This window comes from Prunus persica, chromosome G7, assembly GCF_000346465.2.
Source record: "Prunus persica cultivar Lovell chromosome G7, Prunus_persica_NCBIv2, whole genome shotgun sequence".
NCBI lineage: Eukaryota > Viridiplantae > Streptophyta > Magnoliopsida > Rosales > Rosaceae > Prunus > Prunus persica.
Genome location: NC_034015.1, coordinates 17,659,098 through 17,678,548, shown reverse-complemented (window position 1 = coordinate 17,678,548; position 19,451 = coordinate 17,659,098). Strand labels below are relative to the sequence as shown.

The 19,451-nt window shown below is 39.3% G+C and overlaps 5 protein-coding genes across 5 annotated transcripts in view; 4 read left to right on the top strand and 1 right to left on the bottom strand.

Moving 5' to 3' along the window:
• LOC18771169 (protein GRIP) overlaps window positions 272-19,451 on the bottom strand; it is a 36,783-nt gene continuing 17,603 nt past the window's right edge. The window contains exon 17 of the mRNA XM_020568097.1: window positions 272-355. Within this exon, the coding sequence (XP_020423686.1) occupies window positions 287-355 (69 nt within the window). The 3' untranslated portion in view covers window positions 272-286. The remainder of the gene's footprint in view (window positions 356-19,451) is intronic.
• On the top strand, window positions 949-2,393 carry LOC18769915 (ubiquitin-conjugating enzyme E2 32). Its single transcript, XM_007202847.2, has one exon. It carries the CDS (start codon window positions 1,344-1,346, stop codon window positions 2,121-2,123), a length of 780 nt encoding a protein of 259 aa, XP_007202909.2. The 5' UTR covers window positions 949-1,343; the 3' UTR covers window positions 2,124-2,393.
• Window positions 5,768-6,469, top strand: LOC18769885 (phosphoserine aminotransferase 2, chloroplastic). The gene has a single exon (XM_020568107.1). It carries the CDS (start codon window positions 5,783-5,785, stop codon window positions 6,320-6,322), a length of 540 nt encoding a protein of 179 aa, XP_020423696.1. The 5' UTR covers window positions 5,768-5,782; the 3' UTR covers window positions 6,323-6,469.
• On the top strand, window positions 6,883-8,376 carry LOC18771733 (ubiquitin-conjugating enzyme E2 32). The gene has a single exon (XM_020568103.1). It carries the CDS (start codon window positions 7,290-7,292, stop codon window positions 8,232-8,234), a length of 945 nt encoding a protein of 314 aa, XP_020423692.1. The 5' UTR covers window positions 6,883-7,289; the 3' UTR covers window positions 8,235-8,376.
• Window positions 10,328-14,369, top strand: LOC109950183. The gene is made up of 2 exons (XM_020568106.1): window positions 10,328-11,243; window positions 14,046-14,369. The coding sequence occupies exons 1-2, from the start codon at window positions 10,590-10,592 to the stop codon at window positions 14,076-14,078; spliced, it is 687 nt and encodes a 228-aa protein (XP_020423695.1). The 5' UTR covers window positions 10,328-10,589; the 3' UTR covers window positions 14,079-14,369.

Here is a 19,451-nt window from a genome sequence, read left to right as displayed (position 1 = left end):
CTGAAATCAACCAAGCCAAAAGCACAGGAGATAAACTCTCATGTAATGGGGATGGGTTTTGCTATCTCCGGTCAATAACGCAATGACATATAGGATAACTTTTTTACGAGTCATTGTGTTATTGACCAAAGATAGCAAAACAGTGTTATTTCCGTTACATGTAAGTTTTTTTTAAAGAACAGAGGCTTAAATCTGCAAAATCAAGGCTTCTTGATACCTGTTGGCTATGCAGCCGATTCTCACGAGCTCCTCAATTTCCTCCTGATTTGAAACGAAAAAACGTGTATCAGAACTGACCTAAAGAACAGTAGTAATCAAGAGAAGCGCTTCTTTGGGCTTGCTGCCTTGCCAAAATCTAAAATTCATATTAAACCAAACAACTAGGTAGGAAGGGGAGGGGGATAATATATTTATGTGGGGCAAATATGCTGACCCCAACCAAATAAATGGGCCGTAAGCTTTATGAAACAAAAAATTGGGCTTTTTAATTCAAGCCGAATCCAACATTATCTCCTAGTGCAAACCACCAGATAGTGAAATGCAAAATGGATGGTCCCAACTCACTGCCAAGGAAACAAAAACACCTCATCACTTCAATGGCAATAGATATGGCAACGTGAACCGGATTAGCATAGCCAAAAGACACAACCACCTCCCTGCTGAGGAGGCTTCTGCGTTCTTCCCAGGTTGCCAAGCTCAGCCTTGAGCATAAATTAATCGTGAGTCGAAAAGCATAACTCACTTCCCCATTCATGCAAACAAGAACATCACCTGGCTCCAAACACTTGTAAGCTGTGACCAGCCATGATATTATAATACTCCGGTTACAATAACCCAAGTTTTCCTTCTTTTTTCGGCAAGACTTGAAAGTAAGTGTAACTAAAAATTTAAAGAAAACTGCAAACAACAAGAAGCAAAAGATAATGAGAAATACGGAAGAAATATATATCATAAAATTGAAGTGTAAGGATAAGTTTTTTTTATTTTTTATTTTCTTCTGCCACTAGGAAGGAGAGGGAGGATAAATTTTTATATGTTCCGGGTGGTGTAGCCGGAACACCCCAAAATTAGTCGAAGGGGAGGGGGATAATACATTATTATTTGGGGTTTCCTCAAGAGTGCACATTACTACGCGTTGAAACCCGGATGCCACATGAGGGGAAGGAGCAATGAGTTGTCGTCACTCTTACCTGGATAATTTTTTTATTTTGGGTCAAAATATTGACCAATAGGTAATCTTTTAGACCAGCCTGCATATTTACGTGGTATTTCAAGAAACAGCAACAACCCAGATCTGCTATATATTTATTAAAGTTTTGTTAACCGGAAGAGGTGGATCTGTGATGGAGGAGGAGGACAAGTGCCACTCAGCGCGGAAGCGGTTTCAAGAGGAGTTTGACCGTCGTAGATCGAGTGCGATGGAGGAGGACAAGTTGTACTTGGCGTTAAAGCGGGTTGCAGAGGAGTATGATGAGATTGAATCCAATCCCTCCGACGATTTCAAGTGCGGCCTGCTCGGGCGTAACATGTTTGAATGGCAATTTGCAGTCAGAGGCGCTATTGGAACTGAATTCGAGGGTGGGATTTATCATGGGAGGATCCAGTTTCCGGAGGATTACCCATCGAAGCCTCCGTCATTCATGTTTTTGACGGAAAATGGGCGCTTCAAAATCAAAACCAAGATCAGATTGAAATGGCGGCCATCATGGAGGGTGCGAGATGCTTTACTTGAACTTATTGATTTAATGTCTACCTACCCTGATGGTGAATTGGGTTCAGTAGAATACAATAAGGAAGAAAGGCGTGCCCTAGCCGTCAAATCTCGTGCAGCACCCCCAAAATATGGCACTTGTGAACGTCAAAAGGTAATTGATGAGATTCATGAATATATGCTAAGCAAGGTACCCCCTATTCCTGTTCCTCCTCAACTGCATTTCCAAAATCATGGAGCCAAAAGAAAGCACGGCACAGGTGGCACAGGCAGCAGCGGCGGCGACAACGGCTCTGTCGTGAATGTTATTGGGAATACATTTCATGCTATCAATTCCAACGGAGTAGGATTTTTGGATTCTATGAATGAGGCCTTCAACCCCAAGAAAGCAAAACGGTGTTGGCTTTGGTGAAGAAGCAAAAATTGGACGACCATGTTTAGGATGCCAATTCTCCAGCCCAACACTTATGTTTTAGTCCACCGTTGGTTGTGTAGGTAAGAATAAGTAGTTAGGCTCAGTATGAGTTGCCCTCCAGCCTTAATCATTCGGTTCTTATTTTAATTTTGTTGTTGTCGAAATTCGGTTTTTATTAAGTTTAATCTATGGTGTCCCACTGCATTTATATCTCTTTTTTGTTTGTCCCTTTTGCCCTTGGAAATACATATAGTAAGAAACTTAAAATCCTGATTTAATGCATCTTTCACTACGAATTCAAAATTTGAATTATGAATTGGTAATTTACTAATTTCGTCATGTAACCCACCTATAGCAAGAAAAAAAAAATTGTCAATAAATAATAGACTTGTTTTTATAGTAAAATAATTGACCTTTATTTATAGTAAATTGGGTACCATGTAACAATTTACCTATACAGTTAAATAACTAAGATTGTAGCGTAGGCCTCTTCTTTTATTTTTTATTTTTATAAGCAAATGCAAGTACAACATGCGAGTACAGAAGACAGATGAGGAAATATTTGAATATAAGCAGCTACATAAATATTCAGTAGCAAAAATGGCCTCTTGATTGCTGATATGTCCTCAAATTTCTGTTCCAAGCCTGTCGATGAGTCCAAAATTGGGATCATCTATACTGGGGCGCAGAAAAATGTTATGATATATCAGATATAAATGTGTGGATTGATGTTTGAGGACTTGTTGTAGCAGATCAGGGTAGCTTGAGTGAGATTGAGAAGAAGAACAAGAGGAAGGCTGATCTTTTGTACAACGCACGCCATTGATGAGAGCAATGTGGCCAGTTGAGAAGTCTGTTAGGTCATTGATGTATGTGCGCTTTGTTAACGGGTGAAAATTGAATAGCCGTACTGTCGCAATCTATTAGTATGAAAATAGTGTTGTCATTTCCTAGACTCTAGCATAGGATGATCAGAGATTCAGTCCACTACTACTAGATTTTGATATTCTGTGTAAGATATGGCTGCTTCCATGACATGCTCCGGACCAATTTCGCCGTCATTGTCCAAAAAGGACTTGATCAAATTTGTGTGGAAGCCACTCAACATCGCCACCCCTTGTTGTGTAGAACGCACGGAAGTAGGGATAACATTGCACACATTCCAAAACACAATCTGTGGCACCACATCCCCGTACCCTTTGTCCTTGAACTTTCGCTGTATCGCCTCATAATCAGTCTTCCAGCAACGGTCATAGCCCAAAGCGTCATCAAAGCCTTTGTAGCTGGCGAACACGAACACCCTCCTTATCATCTGCTCTGGATTCAAATGACCCTTCACGGCAACCTCCAAAATCAAATCAAACACCTTGTGCATATCAACCTCCCAGTCCTGGCAGTCCATCCTCTTCACAAGCTCGCACTTGGACTTAAGATCATCAAGCCCTTGTAATGAATATAGCTGAGGGTTTTTACTGAAATTGATCAATTTTCCTTTCCATGGCTCTTCACTCAGTTCGGACATCAGTATTTGCAAAGCCGTTTCTCCGAAGTAATGACATACAGGCAAGCAGTTTTTGAACTTGCCCTGCTTTAAGTAGATGTGCTCCACCATTGCCTTCCACTGAATCTCAGCGACTTGGCCGACATCCCCGTCGTTCACATAGCCTATGATCTCATGTGGAAGCAAAGCACCGGGCTCAATCTTGGAGTTGCCAGCGGCTTTCACGTCCTCCAAATACTTCTTGACCGCACAGGGCTCTCGCTTGAATCCCGGATCATAACCCCACTTGTTCATACGTGTGTGATAGTTGGAACATTCCAGGACCTTCCTCAAAGGCACCAGAACCTCCTTCCTCAAACGGTGACGGACTCTGTAGGCGTAATCGGCCTCCTCAACACCTTCGTATTCCGGGTACGATTCTCGGGGAAAAAACTTCTTGGCGATGCTCTCGCAGAGTAGAGTGGCGTGATCGAAAGAGGAGTCGATGGAAGGGCACCATTCCGCCGCGGAGGTTATCTCCAAGCACTTAGCAGACTCATCATCCTCATCATCATTGATACTCTGCTGCTGGTGTTTGTTCAGGTTTTGAATATCAGACTTCAAGCAATCGGCGAAAAGATCCGAAATCCGGTCGTGTAAGAACCGATAATCCGGGTCACGCTGGTACCTCTCAACGGCCATTCTGGCCAAGGCTAGGATCTTCTCGCTACCAGCAGAGCTGACTTTACTGATATCCCCGTAGAGACAGAGATGGAGGGGGCGATCTTGGTCTTGTAGGATCCGGTATAGAATTCCCAAAAGGGTCGTTAAATTGCCCAAGGACCCGGCAATAGACGGGACGTTGCAGGCTAGGGTCTTAGGGTGGTTCTGATGGAGCCAAAACGCCGCCGTGTAGAAGCCGTCTTCGTCGTTTTTTCCACGGACATTGAGTATGTTGCAGATGAGCTTGAGGGTCGTTGAGGGATTGTGGGACCAGGCCACCGGCAGCAGTTGCTTAAGATATTTGTGGGAATCGGTACCAGCGTCGGCGGCGTCTGGTACCACTTGGTAAAACAGATCTAGGCAGGGGTTACCGTAGGAGGGGAAGACCTTGTTGGTTAATCTTGTGAGATCTGGAGGACCAACAAGAGTTGTTGTTGGAGCAGTTAGAGTTGCAGCAGGAGCCCTTACTCTTTTGATATTCAGTTGTGGAGGTGAACGAGTATTGCCGACATGGTTCCGGCATGCTTTCAGAACCGAACTGATATACACTTGCACCGGTTTCTTCATCTGAGAAGACGACGATGGATTGAAAGATTTTGAGTCGATGAGAAGAGAGAGGTTATTAATACAATATATAGACTTGGGCAGGGCCGCCCCAGAGGATTTTGTGACTTGTGCTCCACGACAATGTATGTATATGTAACCTAACCAGAGAGAGAACGACCAATTTTCTCGCCTTTCCTTTGGATTTATACTTCTTTTTTTGGTTTTTTTGTTTGACAAACTTTTTTTTTTTTTTTCCTACGGAATCCCAAACAATTCAATTAAGACTGTATTGCAGATTCAAGCATTAATTCTAAGCTCTTGATATGCTGCAAGGTGTTGTTAAGAGCAACATATCTCTGTAAAAAATGTGCTTAAGATATAGTACTAGTAAACAACCAAACGACACTGGATGAAGAGCAGGTAAGGAACAGCCACCATGACTCAAGTAGTTATGGTCATGAAATGGTGAACAATCGACTACTAGTCTAAAACAGCTAATTGTTGAAATTGGTTGCGTCAGAGCAATAGTATGTACTTCTGGTTAAACGCATTGTTGAAATTGTTGAAATTGTTTTTCTCTTACAATAACTAATAAATTATAAAAGTAATATTTATAACATTTCTGCATCAAAAATGTTATGATATATACGTGTGGATTGGTGTTTGAGGACTACTTGGAGCAGAGCAGGGTTGTTTGAGTGAGATTGAGAAAAGGCCTTCAAGGAGGCCCAGAAGTATTCTCAGCCCAGGTGATCTGGTCCGGCAAGTCCGAGAAGTACACAAAGATCCCAGCTTTTGAAGAATTGGAGCAGAGCCCAGACGCCAAGTTTGTGCATATATGCGCCAATGAAACCATCCACAGGGTTGAGTTCAAGACCTACCCAACTCCCAAAAATGGCCTCTTGATATGTCCTCAAATTTCTGCTCCAAGCCGGTGGATGTGTCCAAGTTTGGGATCATTTATGCTGGGGCTCAGAAAAACGTGGGTCCATCCGGAGTGACCGTTGTGATCATCAGGAAGGATCTGATTGGCAATGCTCAAGAGATCACACCTGTGATGCTGGACTTCAAGATTCATGATGAGGACAAGTCTCTGTACAACACACCACCATGCTATGGTATTTACATGTGTGGGTTGGTGTTTGAGGACTTGCTGGAGCAGGGTGGTTTGGGTGAGATTGAGAAGAAGAACAAGAGGAAGGCTGATCTTTTGTACAACGCCATTGATGAGAGCAAAGGGTTTTACAGGTGCCCAGTTGAGAAGTCTGTGAGGTCATTGATGAATGTGCCCTTCACGTTTGAGAAGTCAGAGTTGGAAGCTGAGTTTGTGAAGGAGGCAGCTAAGGAGAAGATGGTTCAGCTCAAGGGGCATAGGTCAGTGGGAGGGATGAGGGCTTCTATTTATAATGCCATGCCTTTGGCTGGGGTTGAGAAGTTGATTTCATGAAGGATTTCCAGGCAAAGCATGCTTAAGATATAGTAGCATACATTACTGGTAGAGTTAACGCATCTTTGGTTTGTTGTGTTTGCTATATTTTTGTTGTTGAATGTGAGTGGACAACAGCAAGAAGTTTGTCTGCATATGTTTTTGAAATTCTTGTCGTGTGGGATGAAGTTAATGCCCTAACAAGTTTAGGAATTTAGGCCAATATCCTCTGTTTAAAACTTTGTTGTCATAAGCTGAGAGTAATGAAGAATTCAATTCTGGGCTCTTCTCTCATATCAAGTTAAACCTCTCTACTTCTTGAGGCAACTGTTCTGTATCCGAGTAGAAAATTCTTTGGGCAATGAATACTCAATCAAGGGCTTCTTTTGATATCCTGTCTGATACTTATTTAGTCATATAAAATTAGTAACATGGCATATAAAAAAAAAGAAAAAAAAGACCTTGGTTATATCAAGAAGCCCATTTAGGCCGGCCCGGCCCGGTGCGCCTTAGAAAGCCCAGCCCATTGACGAGCCCTAACCTATTCTATTACCCCATGTATAAAACGACGCCACATCTGTAACCCTAAAAAATTTCACGCTTTCCTCTCTTTGCGCGCCGCACTCTCCTATTCTGCATTCTCCGCTTCTCGACTTGGCTTTCTTGCAATCTCTACCCTTCCGCTTTCATCTAATGCTCGATTTCCCCGGTTCAGTTCTTTCTGAGCCAAATAGACATCTCTAAACTAGTTACAGCTTTCCTCTTCTTCTCTGTCACTGTAAGTAGTGAGAGCCTTGAACTTCAAATCCATCTCAGCTTTTGAATTTTCTCTGAAGAAATAGCAACAAGATATGCATATTTACTCTCCATGACAAGACCTATGAAATTCAACACTGCCGGCTCTTTCCTTTGAGAATAATTAAACACCGCCGGCTTTCTTTCCTCGTATTTGAGAAGTATTTATTTAAAGTTTTGTTAACCGGAAGAGATGGTGATGGTGTATCAAGTCGGATCGACGAAGATCGCACAAAATCAAATAGAATTGGATCGCTGCCCAGCGATGAAGCGAAATCTAGAGGAGCATAGTGAGATTGAATCCAAACCCTCCGACGATCGAGTCGGATCGACGCAGATCGAACAAAATCAAATGGAATTGGATCGCTACCCGGCGATGAAGCGGATTCGTGGGATTGAATCCAAACCCTCCGATCGAGTCGGACCTACTGTCGCTAGGGTGGTGGGGCGGCTTGGAGAGGAGTATATAGAGATTATATCCAATCCCTCCGACGATTTTGACTGCCGCATGCTCGAGCGGAACCCATATGAATGGCAATTTGGAGTCAGAGGCGCTAGTGGAACTGAATTCGAGGGTGGGATTTATCATGGGCGGATCCAGTTTCCGAAGGAGTACCCATCGAAGCCTCCTTCATTCACGCTTTTGACGGAAAATGGTCGCTTCCAAACCCACAAGAAGATCAGGATAAGGCGACTGGATGATTGGGAGCCATCATGGAGGGTGCGAGATGCTTTAGGTGCACTTATCGATGAAATGCCCACCTACCCAGATGGTGAATTGGGTTCAGTAGAATACAATAAGGAAGAAAGGCGTGATCTCGCCATCAAATCTCGTGTAGCAGCCCCAAAATGTGGCACTTCTGAACGTCAGAAGTTAAGTGCTGAGATTCATAAATATCTGCTAAGCAAATCACCACCTGTTCCTGTTCCTCAACTGATCCCCTCACAGGCCTCCAACGGCACAGGCGGCGGCTATGTCGTCAACGGCGGCTATGTCGTCAGTGGGAATACATTTCATGCTACCAATTCCAACGGGGTAGGAATTTTGGATTCTATGAATGCCTTCTCCGACAAAGACCACAAGCTTCTTTTACCTTCTTGGCTAAAACTTCTTAGGTGGTGGGGAAAGCAAAACTAGACGTCTGTGAACACGATCAAGAGTGATGAACTGAGGTGATAAAGTCTGTAGCGTAGCTTCTGTCCTGTAGCTGTAGTACTAATTGAAATTGAAATTGAAAATGTGCATTCTAGTTTAATGAATATTCTTGTCTCTTCTTGCATTTGTTCTTCTTTCATATCAAGTTAAAACCTCCCTGCTTCTAGTTAATGAATACCCAAGGCCTTATTTCGATGGATCCAAGTAGAAAAATCTTTGGGCAATGAATACTCAAATATCCTGTCTGCTACTTTTTTAGTCAAATAAAATTTGTAATATCAAAGACAAAAAGGGACCGCCATCATCCGCCTGCAAACCAGCAGATAAACCAGCAGATGGTGAAATGGAAAATGGATGGTCCCCCACAACTCACAAATTGATTCACAACCATGGAACTCATCACTTCAATGGTAACGCGAACGAGAGTAACAGAGTCAAAGACAAAACCAGCTGATATCTGTTGAGTAAAACCGCACCTTCAAATTTCCAATAGGTGTTGTTGCCCAACATAATCTCCAAAATCACGCTGCACTCTACGTATAATGGCTGTCGTAGTTTACATTTTCTGGACATTGTTGATAAACAGTAGTTCGACGTTACAAAAGTATACAAGAATCCAAAATCACGCCTGTGCTGTCCTTTGAATCTGAAGGCAAGCAGTTGGTTAGCTGGAGCAGCTAGTTTCCGTGGGAAAAATTCTCTACAATCTTCACTTCCGCGGTTACGAAAATAAGAATATTGAGAAAAGACAAGTCGCTGATCCTGAAGCATCACTATGCTCGTTGCCATTTCTGCATCTGCATTAGTATATAAAGTGTGCATAAATTAGAAATTGCAATTGACAATCCAGGAAAACCACAGGTAACAGAGCCTTCACTTCACCTATTTGAGTAATAAAAACAATCAGACGACATTCCAATATTACTTGTATAAACATGTCTCACTAAGTGATTGCCGTTGAATATAAAAAAGGGCAGACGACTTTGATTGTTACATCAGTCTATAATAAAAAGGGAAGCTTCGCCTTGTGTCAAATATCAGTCACCTTTGCCAGTCCACCAGCAGTTTCATTTTCGGATATGCTCAATTCATACACATTCTATAATTCACAAGTTTCAAAAGGAATTTCCAAACAACTGAAGTTAATGCCCTAACAAGTTTAGGAATTTAGGCCAATATCCTCTGTTTAAAACTTTGTTGTCATAAGCTGAGAGTAATGAATAATTCAATTCTGGGCTCTTCTTTCATATCAAGTTAAACCTCTCTACTTCTTGAGGCAATTGTGCTGTATCCAAGTGAGAAAATCTTTGGGCAATGAATGCTCAATCAAGGGGTTATTTTGATATCCTGTCTGATTCTTATTTAGTCAAATAAAATTAGTAACATGGCAAGTAGGGAGACTGAATGTTTATTGAATAAAAGGACCTGATATGGAAACCAGCAGATGGTGAAATGGAAAATGGATGGTCCCCCGACTCAGAAATTGATTCACAACCATGGAACTCATCACTTCAATGGCAACGCGAACGAGAGTAACACTGAGTCAAAGACACAACCAGCTGCCTGCTGAGGCTTTACGTCAAATATCAGTCACCTTTGCTAGTTCATCAGCAATTTCAGTTTCGGATATGCTCAATTCATACACATTCTGTATCATTTACTACAACTTTCAAAAGGAATTTCCAAACAACTTAAATCAACCCAGCCAAAACAACCAATTGTTGGCTAAAATGTGCAAAAATCTAGGCTTATTGATACCTATTGTTGGCTATGCAGCCGATTCTCACTCCAGCTCCTCAATTTCCTCCTGAGTTGAAATAAAAAACATGTATCAGAACTGGCCTACAGAATAGTAGGTAATCAAGATGAGGGATTACATAGAAAAACAGAGAAATAAGAGAGAGAAAAAAAATCACCATTGTTATATCAAGAAGCCCATTTCGGCCAGGCTACCAGCCCATTGACGAGCCCTAACCAATTCTATTACCTCATCTTTAAAACGACGCCGCATCTCTAACCCTAAAAATTTCCACGTAAATCAAGTAAATATCTAATTGTTAATCAAATACTATAAAGAAGTTGCAGATGGATTTCATGCCTAGTTTTGGTGGGCAGACTCGAGTAACTCTAAGATAGCTACCACGTGTCTTATATTGCCATCCTCATTAGCTTTTCCATCTTCGTTGAATTAAAGGAGCCCCGTGGCCTTACGGCAGTGAGGCACAGAAGAATATACATTTCCCATTTTTAATTCTGCGTTTCTTTATCTTTTCCCTTTCTTTTAGGGGAACCAACCCGTGCACCCATCATCGTCCGACGCAGATCTAACAAAATCAAATGGCTGTAGCGTTGAAGCGGGGGAGAGTAAAGCGGTGGATTTTTGAGTCCATTACAGAGAAGTTTACAGGGGCTGTACCCAATAACTCCGACGATTTCAAGAGCCGTATGCTCAGGCGGAACCCATATATATGGCTATTTGAAACCACGGGTGCAGCAGCCCCAAAATCTGGCAATTCTGAATGTCAGAAGGTAGTTGATATGATTCCTGTTCCTCCTCAACAGGCCTCCAGAGAGCATCAGCATTCCCAAAATGATGGAAAGCACGGGGGCTCGATGAAGCGGGGGAGAGTAAAGCGGCAGATTTTTGAGTCGATTATAGAGAATTTTACAGGGGCTGTACCCAATAACTCCGACGATTTCAAGAGCTGTATGCTCAGGTGGAACCCATATGTATGGCTATTTGAAACCACGGGTGCAGCAGCCCCAGAATATGGCAATTCTGAATGTCAGGAGGTAGTTGATATGATTCCTGTTCCTCCTCAACAGGCCTCTAGAGAGCATGAGCATTCCCAAAATGATGGAAAGCACGGGGGCTCTGTCTTCAACACCATTATTAGTGGCAATATAATTTACGCTAACAATTCCACCAGGGTAGGAATTTCGCATTCTAATTCTATGAATGAGGTGAGAGAAATACGGAATCTGGTTTTGGTAAGTACTTGTTTGCTTTTGGTCTGTACTTGTTTGCTTTTGTTCAGTACTTTTTTGGTTTTGTTCAGTACTTTTTTGGTTTTGAAAGCAAAACAAAACGTCTGCAAAGACAACCAAGCGTGATGAACTGAGGTGATCAAGTCTTTAGTGTAAGCCTCTTTTGTGTTAGCTTCTCCTAATGGAAATTGCCGTTGAATATAAAAAAGGAGGAACATCTCCGGATGCAAGATTCTACTATAAATTTTCAGGTCTTTGAAGGTTTGAAAAGACCCTTAGATCCTTATGATTGTTTTCACATCGAAGTTGCGGATCAAATTATAGGGAACCCATTCATTGAATCAAGCCTCACAGATCCTATAGAGAATAATGATACTTTGACGGCACAAACCAAGACCATTGAGGTGATGTATCGATGATCCCCCAGATATATGATGGTCGCTGAGTCCGGCTGAAGACTTTAAATTAAGCGATTCTTGGGAAGTAACCCATGTTTTGGATGCATGATGATGATGCGAGGATCTTGGCATTTGCAGCACTTACTTCTCGAGATTATTATATGCCCAGGGAGCTCTAACCCTTACTCTTTACTCTTTATTATACTGTTTTAATTTTTTTCTCCTTTGCTTGATTCATTGCGTGTATTTTGATTCTTTTTACATTGAGGACAATGTTTCATTTAAGTTTTTTTTGTTTGGGGGGGGGGGGGGGGGGGGTTTCTTTTTGCTTAAAAACTGTTTTAATTGGTAATTGTGCTGACAATTTGGTTCGCGTTCTGTTCTTCATTTTTTGGTGCTGAATCTAACAATAAAAGAACGTGAAAATCAGACCAGCGGTTTGAAAGTTATGAGCTAAAATTTGAACAGAGGTCGAAACTACCAAAAACTGCATTTTGAAACTCTTTGTTTTCTTGGTTTGTTTGAGTCTTGTTTTGTTTCTTTTGTATTTTTAGGTAGTTAAGTGGTTAAGTTGTTGTTTTTAAAGTCACAAAACCCATAAAAATTTCAAAAATCCAAAAAGATTTTCTTTTTTCCTTTTCTTGAGTCATTTTAGTTAAGCTTTCCACAAGTCAATGATAACACTTGAATTCTACTTGTTATATAGCTTTTGAGGATTGGTAATCATTTTGTGAATTTCAAGTGTGATTCTTTAGTTAACTTTCTCTTGCATGATTATTCTCATATTTTTAATGCACATAGCCAATTTAATGCAATTTGCTTTTGACTTAGAGAATTATATGTGGATTTTAGTGTAGACTTGTATATTCATTTCATGAGAGATATATTCTTTTCATGAGTGCAACTATCATTTACTAGAACTTGCTTCAATATCTTTCAAGGCTTTGTATTGATTCACATGATTCTATCTAGGAAGTGATTAAGGCACCTAGGATCAACACCATGGCCAAACAAGCTTTTATCCCTACTACATTATTTCTTAGATAGCCCCTTTGAGCCTAAATAAGCATTTTCTTTCATGAACCACACTATCCTTAACCATATACTTAAACACTTCAATCTACCTTGTTCTATGAAAAATTGGTGGAGCTTTAAGTTTGCGCGATTTGCACCTTACCTTGTGAGTATCAAAGTTGTTGTGAAAAGAAAAAAATAGAAGCAAAGATGAGTTTGAGGTTGGTGTTTGTTAAAAAAAGGAAAGAAAAAGAAAGAAAGATTGAAGAAGTTTGAGAAATATATTGATCAAAATGAAGTTGAAGATGAAATGTGGCTTCCAATGAAGTACATAATTGGTGATACCACAAGAGATACAAGAGAATTTGCAATCCTTCATAGTCATCATGTGCTCTACTAATTCTCATAGAATATTTTTGTTTTCCATATCCTTTCTTTCTTTTAACCTTAACCTCTAACCCCATTACAACCGTAATTTAAGACCTTTTGATCCTAGAAATTGTGTGAATTTAATCTGTGGAGATGTGATATGAAGAGCAAGCTTATAGGATTTGATTTTGTTTTCATGCATTCATTTTATTGAGTGAAACACTTAACCCAAACTTAGAGCGTTTTCGTCGTGAGTGACATTCTTGGTGAAGTTTGGAGTTGAAGCTTTGATTTGCATATACCTATCCGGGTTGAGTGAGTTGTATTGATATTGGCTATTTCACACACTACACTTGAGAATGTTATGTACGGTTTTGTTAACTTTTGAATCATGCTTGTGGTTTATATGATGCTTATTTGATTCTTTAGAGTTATATACCTTGTGCGATTTATTGAGACTAATATGTGGAGGCATAATACTCAGTCTTTGTTTTGTTTTGTTTTGCATGAGGGCAAGCAAAGTCTAAGTTTGGGGGTATTTGAAATAACCATTATTTCGTGCATTTTTATTATTTTTCTCTTAGATTCTTGCTATGTTCTTAAATAAGTTTAGTCCATTTTTACTTAGTTTTGTGTTTTACTAGGTTTGAAGAGTAAAGATGGAAAAGCAAGCAAAATGAGCATTTTTGGGATTGAAAGATGTTTTGCAAAAATGTCCTGTGCAGATCAGTGAACTTGACAGAATATACTGTACTTCCTCAGAGTGAACCAGATGTTGAGCCTTATCGTTGGAAAGATACGAATGTTAGCTTTCTGTAGAATTTTGCGGTTTGTGATTTAGACGTGTGTGGAAAGAGTTGTGGCCCTTTTAATACAGACTGTGAGGGCAGAATGCGTTTTGCGGGTTTTGCAAAATAATCCTTTTGAAGTTCAATCCTTGGAGTCTAATTTATGTCTATTGTATATGGGAAGTGCCTACAAGGAAGCAAGGTTATTTTCTAAGGTCTGATCCTATATTTTGTAGGATTTTGGATGCCAACGCATCAAAGACAATTGAAGCAAAATTAGGAAATCATCGTTACCAAGTCATTTAAAGAAGAGCACAAAATAGGGTTCGCGGATGCTGGAGTAGAAGGAGAGTCAAAGAGCCGCTACCATCGTCAAGTTCTCGAGCACCATCACAATCCATAAGTTATGTTTTCTAGTTTTTCAATTTTGTTTTCTTTGAACATGAGTAACTAAATTATTCTCTAGGGCGAGGATTACGCCCAAGCATGGATAGTTATGATTTCTAATGTGATTTAATTGATTCTTGGTTTATATTAGATGAATAATCACTATTTTAATTGTTGTTATTTGTTTAAGTTCTTTGATTGATCTCCTTATGGCTTTGTATCTAGTAAATTGGAATAATCGAAGTCGAATTTGCTTGATACCATGTAATTTAAAGAAGGTAATGGGATAATCGAAGTCTGAGTTTTATTTTCTCACGCCACTGATAAAGAAGGTAACTGCACAACCATGTAATTTATGTGCTAACATCGCCCACGACACTGCAAATTGCCCATCGAATCCTACTTTAGAAGATGTGCAAGAGGTCATTGCATTCAATGGAAGACTCCAAAATGATCCTTACTCCAATACGTACAACCCGGGTTGGAGACAATACCCAAACTTTTCTTGGAGCAATTCACAGAATATAATGGGACCCACAAATTCATCGGGGTCAACAAGAAGATCCTTCTATCAAGGAGATGCTATCTCAACTCTTGAAGAAATCAGAAAGATATGAACAAGAGGTTGCATAAAGTCAATCAGTGTTCAATGAACATATTAGTCTAAAAACCTATGTAAATGGGTTGAAGTAGAATTTGCGTTTCAATGTGGAGTTAAATACCTAAATATGATGTAATACCTACAACATAGGTTGAGAAGCAAATAACATAGGTCAAAAACACAAGTACAACCACACTCATTCGAGCATATAATAAGCCCCAGAGTCATCATAGTTTATGTCATTAACGATTGACTTAATATTGATTGATTGTTATTTATATTAGAGTTTATAATTTATTGATATTAATAATGTGTTTGGAAATTATAATGCAACCGTGGGCAAATTGTTGTTGAATGTAAGTGAACAACAAAAAGTTTGTATGCAAATGTTTATGAAATTCTTGTCATGTGGGATGAAGTTAATGCCCCACAACAAGAATTCTATAGTGAGAGCCTTATATATGGCTTTTAAGTGATGTTCTATCTCTTAAACGTTAGATCAAATTGGTTAGTTGTTGAATCAAATTAATTAGCCTAATTCAATGATTAAGAGATATAACCTCACCTAAAGGGCATATATAAAGCCGAGCTCTATTCAAAGTCCGAGCTTTATTCAACTGTAATTTTTGCAAAGTCAAAATTTTAATAGCTGGCAGCGCGCTTTCTCTCCTTTCTCGACTTTCTCTCTCTCCCACTCCACGAGACGCCAGACTTTGGCCAGCAATTGCATCGCCCTGCGGTGACCGTTTCAGGTGAAATTGGTCCCCGCTGGAACGATTAGAAGTGTCCGTGATTTTAAAAGCTTCCGATGTCTTTTTCGGCGACTCCGACCTCTATTTTCGTCGATCGAGGTATGAAACTTAATCTACTCTTCGTGCTCTATCCGTTTATGTAAGTGGTTTGGATTGATTTTGGAATTTTGGAAGTCAATCAAAATAACCATAAAGGGCCGACGGTTTGGCCGTGATTTCATTTAGATCCGGTCGCTTTTTGGCTGTGGTCTGAGATCAAAAGTTATTCCTCTTGTTAGTATGAAAGTGTTGGAACAAATATTGCAAGGAGTTTTGAGGATTTTTCGTTGCCGGAATTTTCTCAAGGCGCCCACTGTTGCTAACAGCGTGTTGGCCCTGTGTCGGCAACTTGTTTTCGACTTAGAATTATTCACTCGTCGTCGAATGTTTATAATTGATTGATATTAATAATGTTTGGAAATTATAATGCAACCGTGGGCAATTGTTGTTGAATGTGAGTGAACAACAAGAAGTTTGTATGTAAATTTTTATGAACTTCTTGTTGTGTGGGATGAAGTTAATGCACCACAACAAGAATTTTATAGTGAGAGCCTTATATATGGCCTTTAAGTGATGTCCTATTTCTTAAACGTTGGATCAAATTGGTTAGCCGTTGAATCAAATTAGATAGCCTGATCTAATGATTAAGAGATATGACCTCACCTAAGAGCAGTTCCAGCGGTGGACTGCGGCCCGAGCAAGACAGGGCCCAAGTCCAAGGAAGTGCTTCTAGAGGGCCATGCTTGCCAAGGCAAGCTATAGGACCCACGCAACTGGGCCAGCCCACAGGCCAAACTGGCTTGACCTCTAATTTGGGTTTGCTGACGTCAGCAACCAAAATTTTTTTAAAAAAAAAATCTTAAAAAATAGGCTTAAATGTTGAAATGGTCCCTGTGTTTTATCTTATCGGCCAATTTAGTCCTTGTGTTATTAATTTGGCCAATTTAGTCCCTTTTAGTCAAAATTATGTTAAAACCTTAAAAAAGAACATTTAAAATTAATTTAAAATTTTGTAATTAATTGTAAAGATTTAAACTCAAATAATAATAATGCTAAAATGATTAAAACTCACACAACCTCAACCTCCAATGGTCTCGATTCTCGTAGGAAAAAAAAAAGGGTTCTTAGTAGAATTGATGCTTACTCTTTTCTTGCTGCAAATTTTCTTCTATCTTCTGTTTAAGATTTTCTCATACTCTACCCTTCATCTCTCTCTCCTCTCCGATCCATGGATCTGGATGTCATCGACTTTTGCTACAGCCAAGATGATCAATTGGCGGTAGAGCCGTCAAGCTTACGGTGACTGGCTATGATGATCTTCATGATTTGTCAGAGAGAGAGAGAGAGAGAGAGAGAGAGAGAGAGAGAGAGAGAGTTGTTGTAGTTTAGGTGGGGTTGGAATGGTGGTGAGGGTGGCTATGGTTTTGGGGTTGGAGTGGTGGTGGTGATGGTGGCTGGGTTTGGGAGGTGGTTGAGGTGTGTGCGCGAATTGGGGAAGGTGAAATTTAAAAGAAATATATTCCATTTTCAGTTTGAATTAAAAATTTTATCATCAATTACATTTGGTCCCTCATAAGTGGTTTAAAGGTGTACTTATCCCCATGAGAAGCTAAATATTTCAAAAATAGAATACCATCGAATCGTGAGAAGTTATGGAAGTAAACTGTTTTAATTTTATATTTTTAAAGGAATGGACCACATTGACTAACATATACAAACACAAGGACCAAATTGGCCAAATTCATAACACGGGGACTAAATTGGCCTATGAGATAAAACACAGAGACCATTTTAACATTTAAGCCTAAAAAATACTAAGAATTTCAGAATTTTTTTAAATAAAAACTTAGTCATATTCTTCACTTTCCACACTAAAACTCTATACAAATTTCTCTCCTCATATCTCATGTGAATAGTGATTGTCATGGCAATGGGTGGAAACACGACAACCTTTTGCAATGGCTGCCACTATTTACGTGAATAGTAACAGTCCTTGCCTTGCCCTTATCCTTTGCCATGGAAAATGAGTGGAAGTACTCTAAGGACCATATATAAGGCTCTCACCATAGAATAACTACTCTGTAACAAGTGTGAAACTGAAAGATCAAGATCATTGATTAGCAATGTACACAAGCCCAAGCTCTATTCAAAGTCTACTTGCTGCACTTACCCAAGCCCAACCCATTATAATTTCTTGTCATTGCAGAGACACTTCTAGAAATAGTATCTAATTAGAATAAGTAATATTCTATTCCTCTTGTAGGGATGAGCTGTATTTAGTTGCAACTGAATAACACTTCAATGAACATTAAGGCTCCGTTTGGTTCATGGGAAATGAGACTTGGGGATAGAAAATCAATTGCTTTCCTATGTTTGGTAAGTCCAGGCATGAGAAATCGTTTCTTGGCCCATGGAAAAGTAGGGGAGAAAATGAAGTCATCCTCCCAACTTGAGTTTTGTTTTCCCTTCTCATGAGAAAGTTTGAGAAAATGAGCATAAACATTTTTCATGACAATTTTATCCCTATTAACAATTTAGAATTACAATAAATCATTAAATGCATTCTTTTTTTATTTGATTTAATATAGGTATAATTGAAAATTTATACAAATTTTGTTTTCCATTCCTACTCAAAACAAACATGGGAAAAGAAATGGAAAACAAGTGATATCTCTTGGTTACTTTCCCAGCATTACCAAATGTGGAAAAGGAATTTTCCATTTTCCATCCCTTAGGAAATGACATAGGAAATTATTTCCCCTCAAATTCATTCCGTGAACCAAATGAGGCCTAATAACATTGTTTTACTGTTTTGCTATTCCATGTAAGCCTATTTTTGACTAGTCAACGAATGAATATTTTTTCCTTTTTTGCCTATCCTCTTTTACTTTTGTGCACTTTACAATAAACAGTTACAACTTATGTTGCATCGATATGAATACGGATACAGCGATACGATATATCAATACGGAAAATCTCTAAAAAAAATAAGATACGGATACGACACCGATATAAATATAAATATTATAAATATATAAACATATATATATATATACAGACAGCTTCCATTGAGGGATCCTTCAAATAAGCTTATTTGAGGGACACTCATTGTAGGCCCCACTCCGGATTGTATTTCACTAATCCAAACCGTCTATTTTGTAGATACTCATTCAAAGATCATCTCTACAAAAAATCACTTGAATCCGATATCATTTGACCACTCAATTAAGTTATTGAAATTTTAGCATTTTCTTGAAGCACCGTGTTCATTGATTTTGATAGACACAATTGGATGTCGAAACGGTTTCCGATTTGTCTAATTTTTTGTAAGGATGATCTATAAACCAAGTCCTAAAAAATAGATGGTTTGGATTATTAAGAAAAGAATTGTAGAAACCTTCCCGCAAGGTACTACAACTTCAACTAACTCAAGAGAGTGGTCACAACGATATCGGATTCAAGTGATTTTTTGTAGAGATGATCTTTGAATGAGTATCTACAAAATAGACGGTTTGGATTAGTGAAATACAATCCGGAGTGGGGCCTACAAGGGGTGTCCCTCAAATAAGCTTATTTGAGGGATCCCTCAATGGAAGCTCTCTGTATATATATATATATATATATATATATGTAAAATTAGCATTTTGGCCTTTTTTGTTTTGTTTTTTTTTTTCTGATTCCTTATGTTTTTCCCAAATGAATGTATCGAACTTAAAAAGGTACTAGCCTCTCTGCACGCGCTTCCGCGCATGCGAGAGGTTTTTTTAAAAAAAAATTTAAATTTATTTTAAAATTAAAAAAGATAATGGATATTTGTGTTCCATAAAAATAGGACCCATTATCTGAATTTTCTTTAAATTTTA